This window comes from Fragaria vesca, linkage group LG6 (assembly GCF_000184155.1).
Source record: "Fragaria vesca subsp. vesca linkage group LG6, FraVesHawaii_1.0, whole genome shotgun sequence".
NCBI classification, from domain to species: Eukaryota; Viridiplantae; Streptophyta; class Magnoliopsida; order Rosales; family Rosaceae; genus Fragaria; species Fragaria vesca.
In genome coordinates this window covers 6,572,758-6,578,816 of record NC_020496.1, presented here as the reverse complement: position 1 = coordinate 6,578,816, position 6,059 = coordinate 6,572,758, and the positions used below count along the sequence as shown (strand labels likewise).

At 37.4% G+C, this 6,059-nt stretch overlaps 1 protein-coding gene across 1 annotated transcript; it reads right to left on the bottom strand.

Moving 5' to 3' along the window:
• Positions 1 to 1,587: 1,587 nt before the first annotated feature.
• LOC101297653 (probable WRKY transcription factor 70-like) lies at positions 1,588 to 3,196 on the bottom strand. Its single transcript, XM_004305031.1, has 3 exons — positions 2,784 to 3,196; positions 2,201 to 2,305; positions 1,588 to 2,089 (listed from the first exon to the last, which is right to left on the bottom strand). The coding sequence occupies exons 1-3, from the start codon at positions 3,194 to 3,196 to the stop codon at positions 1,588 to 1,590; spliced, it is 1,020 nt and encodes a 339-aa protein (XP_004305079.1).
• Positions 3,197 to 6,059: the final 2,863 nt, after the last annotated feature.

Here is a 6,059-nt window from a genome sequence, read left to right as displayed (position 1 = left end):
ACTTTAGCCGACGAAAGAAAATTCTTTAGCCGACGAAATTTTAATTTCGTCGGCTAAAGTTGACTATAGCCGACGAAAATATAATTTAGCCGACGAAAAATTGTTTCGTCGGCCTGTTTTTTTTTTTTCGTCGGCTAAAGTCTTTCTTCTGGTAGTGCAATTTAGTCCTCTGTTATCGAGATTTCAAATCTCACACATTGTGGTCCATTACAAACATCTCATTCCAAGTTTTAGGGCTTCTAAAGAGATTAGGAACTTGGTTACGTGTTTGATTTAGGTGTACGTACTCACGATATTTACAATTTGACATGGCGCCATATGTTGTATTTAAGTTATGTCACCAAAATAACAACCAATTTAGAAGGAGACGTTAGTAATGAACTTCATTGTCTGGAGTTTGATAATACGAGGAGTAATTTGTTGAATCTGAGAAAGTGATGACTAAACTGTCGAGGTCCTCAAAGTATAGGGGGTAACCAGTATTTTGTCTAATTTCATTCTAGTTTTTTTTTTTATGATAGGGAGAAGGTATCAATTAGTCACGTCGGTTACGTTAGCAAACTAGTAAAACACCAACAAATCAGTATTCAGACCGAAGTTGATGGGAGAATCCAAGCAAAACAAGACTAATTTCCCACTGCATGCTCACTAACACAAATACCTCTCAAACATGCTGGCCATAAACTAGTGAGAGTTGAAACTCGAACTCCATATATGGAGGTTCTATACTAAGTAGTTTGACCAAGTTTATCACAATAAGTAGTTACAATAAAGAGGCGGCCTCTAATTGTTGAAAATTGGATCAAATAAATTATAATAGTAACACTCCTCTTCTGTGATCTTTTTCGTTGTTGTAAAAGGTGAAAAAAAAAAGGTAATACATTATTTAAATAGGAGAAAAGTTTCACTTTAAGCTGCAAGCTCTAATATGAATCCACATAAATTAATAAGAAAACTGCTTCCATTTTTGGGATGATCCATAAAATGTTTTTGAAGAATATTTTACACTATGAAAGCAAACTGAAATGTGACATTTCGTACACACCAATTACAAAAAAAAAATATAAAAAAAAGTGCATGCTCATAAAAACTCAAGAAATACTTCTGTGCGACGGCCGTGCTACGTGTCTATGCGATCAGCCGATGGTTGTGCGACACGTGTTTTTTTTTTGTTCACAGCAGCCGTTACGAATTCTTCGGCGAAGCTTCTTCTTCCTTTCTCTGGAGTATTTTGGCTCGTCGGAGCTCCGGGAGCGAATGGAGGGGAGAGGAGAGGGATCCGGAGAGGTGGAGAGGAAGAAGAAGGCAGAGAGAGGAAGGGTAGGATTTTGGAGGGTGTGGCGGTCGCGGAATTTGGGGCTGGAAATGAGGGAGAGCATCGGAGGAGGGACTTGGGTTCGAGATGGAGGATTTGTGTGAGGAGATTGTCGTGGTTGGCGATGGTTTCGGCCGGCGAGGGTGAAAATTTTGGACTCTCCATTGCTTCGCCGAAGAATTCGCAGCTGTGAAAAAAAAAAAACACGTGTCGCACGACCGTTGTCTGGTCGCACGGACACGTGGCACGACAGTCACACGGAAGAATTTCTCTCAAAACTCATATGGAAAATCTATTTCATTATCAAAGTATTCAATCATCATACTAGAAATCACATCATCGTGATCATTTGCGATAGTCGATGAGAAACCATTCAAAGTCCCGCCGGACGACTCAAGCACACATGGACCCGGCGACATGATATAAGCAGAGGACGACGGTGACTGGTTGTGGTAGGTCACGTGATCGTGGTCACTAATTGGTTTGAATGGTTTGATCATCTCTTCTTCCTTGACGCCCTCGTTTTTGGTCGATGTGAAGGCTGAGAAAAAAGGATGTTCATCGTTATCGGTGCTGTTGAATCGGATCATTTTCTGGGAAGAGTCTTCGCGACTTGAACAATCTAAGATGAGTTCCGGAGCTCTGAGATAGTCTGCGCATGTGTGATTGCCATAGTATGTGGTCCGAAAGAGTTGGGGTTCATCTTTAATCCTTTGAACGTGTTTGGTTGCTTTGCAGCCTTGATCAAACTTATGAGTGCATCTGAAGTAGTTCCTGCACGTACATAGAGTAAACCTTAATTAGCTAGCTTTATTTTGAGTAAATCATACACTGAATATGTGATTGTAAGAAATTGACATTGCAATAGCGTTTTCGTATGTTTACCTTGGATGTTTGTTATTTTGGATCATCTTTTGTCCGTACTTTCTCCATGCATGACCATCGTCCACTAAATCCAGAGTGTCTTTGGTCCATGAATGTGAAGTTTTTCTGCAAGCAACGATCATTAGTTACTTACAATTAAGAGTAGAATTATACTACAGTTAAAAAGGAGAAGCTAGCTAGAGTCATAGCTTGATACGACCCAATAAAATAATTATGCAGGTAAATTTTGTTTTTCTATATGAAATTACAATAGTTTAGCTAATAAAGTAAGTAGAAAGTAAGTAGATGTAGTCACCCGTTTACTTTACTTTTTTCTTAAAAAATATAACGATGAACTTTCAGATATTAAAACATACGACAAACGTCACATGAATTATTAACCAACAACCATTTAAACAATCATATAAATATCAGTTTGCAATAAAATAGTAAAGTTTTTCATATACCGCAGATCCAAAAATTATCAATCATATGTATACACAAAGTTAATCCTTACTTTTCCCGTTCCCAAAAAGTAATGATCACTAATAACATGTATAACGACATAATTAATTAACTAGAAATTGATTAGTTTGTTAATTACTTTCTCTTGTAAGAACCCCTGCGATCCTTGAACGTTTCGGTACTCTTGCAACTCTCTTCATTCGAATCCTCCGACTTCATCATAGCATCGTCATGAACCACATCCCAAGACGATGAAACAAGGCCAGCAGTAGCAGAACCAGAACCAGAAGCAGAAGCAGTAACAGCACCAGTATTACTATTGGCATGAACCTGAGAAATGAGCTCCTCCTTAGCATCCACTTGACTGCCATTCAAGATAAGAAGGGTGTTGGTGAGCGACCCCAAGATCTTCGTCACAAGACCCTCCGCCGATCTGACGTCACTTCTGAGAACCCCCCGAAGCTGATTAGCCATCTCCCGGCCTTGAACCAGCTCCTCCATCACCCTCTTCTGGTTGGACGACACACTCTCCGGCCAAGTCCACTGCTCCATAGTCGATGAGCTATAGCTTCCGAGTTTCTAGTATCTTTATATGTGGAAAAATTAAGTATCGTAGGGTGTATGAGTCTCTCTGTGAGCGTGGTTTAGATTATATAAAGTCAAGAGTAGTCTCTAATAATGTCCTCCAGCTTATATGGATGTGAAAAGATGTTATATGGGATTGCATTTGCAGAGCAAGAAAGAGATGACTAGAAGCTCGAGGAAGATTCATCTTGACCCCTCAACCTAGCACGATTGTATCACACCAATGGCCAGATGAGCCTCCACGTAGGAGACGTCCTAGGGCAAGGCAGGATGACATCAGGCCGAGTATGTCACCGCCGGGTCGTCACCTCACTTGGTTCTACATGGCCTTGTCTGCCGCTGTAGCAAAATATGGTTTTCTATTCTAATTAGGGCTACTACTTCAGACAGATTTTTCTTAAGAAAATCTCAAGTTGTTGGGCAATCAATACCATCGTAACCCTAACTTTCATTATACAATGATCTCATCGCTATTGGATCAAACAAATAATAATGCTATTGGTGCCCCAATTAAGTTGACAATAATAACCTAGCTAAGATGGGAATTATGTGGTTTGAAGTGGGCAATTAGCAGAGGCAAGGGTAGTATTTGGGTTAGTATGGTATTCATCATAAGACGACAATCTGTTGTTAGTTACATGTTCAAAGGTCCTTGTTCGACGGAATTATCATATATTCAACTACTCTCAACGTGTGGATAACCATCAATTAATTGGAGGATGCTATGTTTAGAATAGAAACGATAATTCTCCCATGAAGTAGATTGGTGAGAAAGGTGGTTTCAGATTGAGATGTAGATATTTTCTTTACCCTTTGCCACGTCCATGTATTATTAGTTGAAGAAGTTAAAGAGAGATGTACGTGGAACGAAACCGAAGAAAAGAGTAGCTTTAGGAGTAGAAACTAGAGACAACCATGAGATGACTCTAGTCGGAAGTATTGAATTTAATCATATGCATGTTGAGGTAAAATGGCCAAGACCGTTCAATAATGATGTGGCGTGTACGTAAGGCGTGTGAAGTGTGTGTGACGTGGTGCTTTTGGATTTCTATGTCGACCTAACATTTATATGTTATATATATGTAACACATTCTTATTCCTAACATGTTACATGTAACGGAGACCTTATACTCTAAATGAAACATAATCTTTATTCGATTAATTAGATGGTAGGGGTTACAAAGCAAATTATTGATAAGAACTTTGGTAAATTATCTTAGAATAAATTTTAATTATCTGCTCAGTAATATCTATATTTGGACCTAACCTCATCAATAAGTTATTGGCAGTATGTGCTCTGTGTGTGTATATGTTTGATGCTTTATCTTCTCTGTTTGTCAGTTTGGGTGTTCTCTTCATCTTATTAATTTGTTTTGTTTATACTTGTTCAGCAGAGATAATAGCAAGGATGAATTCCTAATACAAGTTAAACTTATTCTGTCCATATATATCAAGATCGAGCTTGTTTCATTACGTTAATTTCTTTTCATGCGCCGTGAAACTTCGGGTAGTAAATTAGTTTAACCAGAACCACCAACCTTGAGACTACTTACAGCTTACAATATACCACTCCTGGCACTAGGAGTAACATATATATATAGGGCCATTCCATTAAGAGATCTTTATTTTTAGTCACTTTTAGGGATAGACCCACACCATTGGATTTGTTATTTAATGAGGTTGGATGATTGAGATTAAATCAAAACGTTACACACTTTATATCAAACCTAGACAATTCAAGATCATTAAAAATAAATCGAAGTTTTGAATGGGTAAACGATCACTAAATTATCTGAAAATTTGTAGAAATGATCTATCATATAACCAAATGAATTGAACGGTGTAGATGCAAAAATTTGATCGGGAAGTTGGTGTAATGCTTTATCCCCAGAAATAGTCAAAAATAGGGATCCCTCAATGGAATGGCCCTGATATATATATATATATATATATATATATAAGTTTTATCAGAAGAAACTGAGAATTGATTAGTAATGTGATTAGTAGGTTGCATATCTAAGGGGAGAGGACGTTCTGTCCAAGTTTTAAAAGGTCTCTTTTTTGGATGAACTATTCGATCTAGGTTTAAAGGTTCGATATTTAAGGTCTGAAGTATTTGATTTAATTCTTTAATTTGGTTAGTGTTACTAGAATCACTATCGGAAGAAGTGGATGAAGAGATTTGTTGGGTATGAATTACTGCAATTCTACTAGGTTCTGCTGTTTCAGTTTTTAATTTTTCTAACATCTGCTCGATCTTTTGAATTGATGAAGTAGGCTTCAAGGAAGGTTTATTTAATTCACTAAAATGAACTAAAGGAGTTTCTGGTTTAGGTTGTGGAATGATATTAACTTTAGAGGATATGTTGTCAACTTTTGTTTCTATTTTATCTAACTGGGCTCCGATGGTTACTAGGCTTTGGTTTGTGTAATTATTTTGTTCAATAATTTTCTTAGTGTCTGGGTTAATTTCTTAGTGTTTGGATCTTCTATAGCAATTTTAAAAGGTGAAGCAGTGATTGGACTGTTAAAATGATCAATTATTATTGTTTCAACAGAGGGATGGCTAGAAAGGACTGAGCTAGTGGAGGTTTTCCATCTTGCTTTTGTTAATGTTTGAATGTTTTGGTTGTTTAGTTGGTCTATAAAATGATCTTTAAGTTTGATGAAACTTTGCAGAAATGATCTACACACTGTTTTAGACATTGTACGGTTGAGATGTGGAAATACGACTTGAAAGTGAGCGAAATAAGGAGTCCCGCACTTTAATTTCAAAGAGGGATCCCACTCTGGAAGGGGACTGTATATATATATATATATATATATATAT

Coding starts and splice junctions, on each gene's coding strand:
- LOC101297653 (XM_004305031.1), bottom strand. CDS start 3,196: ATGGAGCAGTGGACTTGGCCGGAGAGTGTGTCGTCCAACCAGAAGAGG. Junction 2,306..2,783: donor AGGGGTTCTTACAAGAGAAA/GTAATTAACAAA, acceptor CGTTGCTTGCAG/AAAAACTTCACATTCATGGA. Junction 2,090..2,200: donor CAAAATAACAAACATCCAAG/GTAAACATACGA, acceptor ATGTACGTGCAG/GAACTACTTCAGATGCACTC.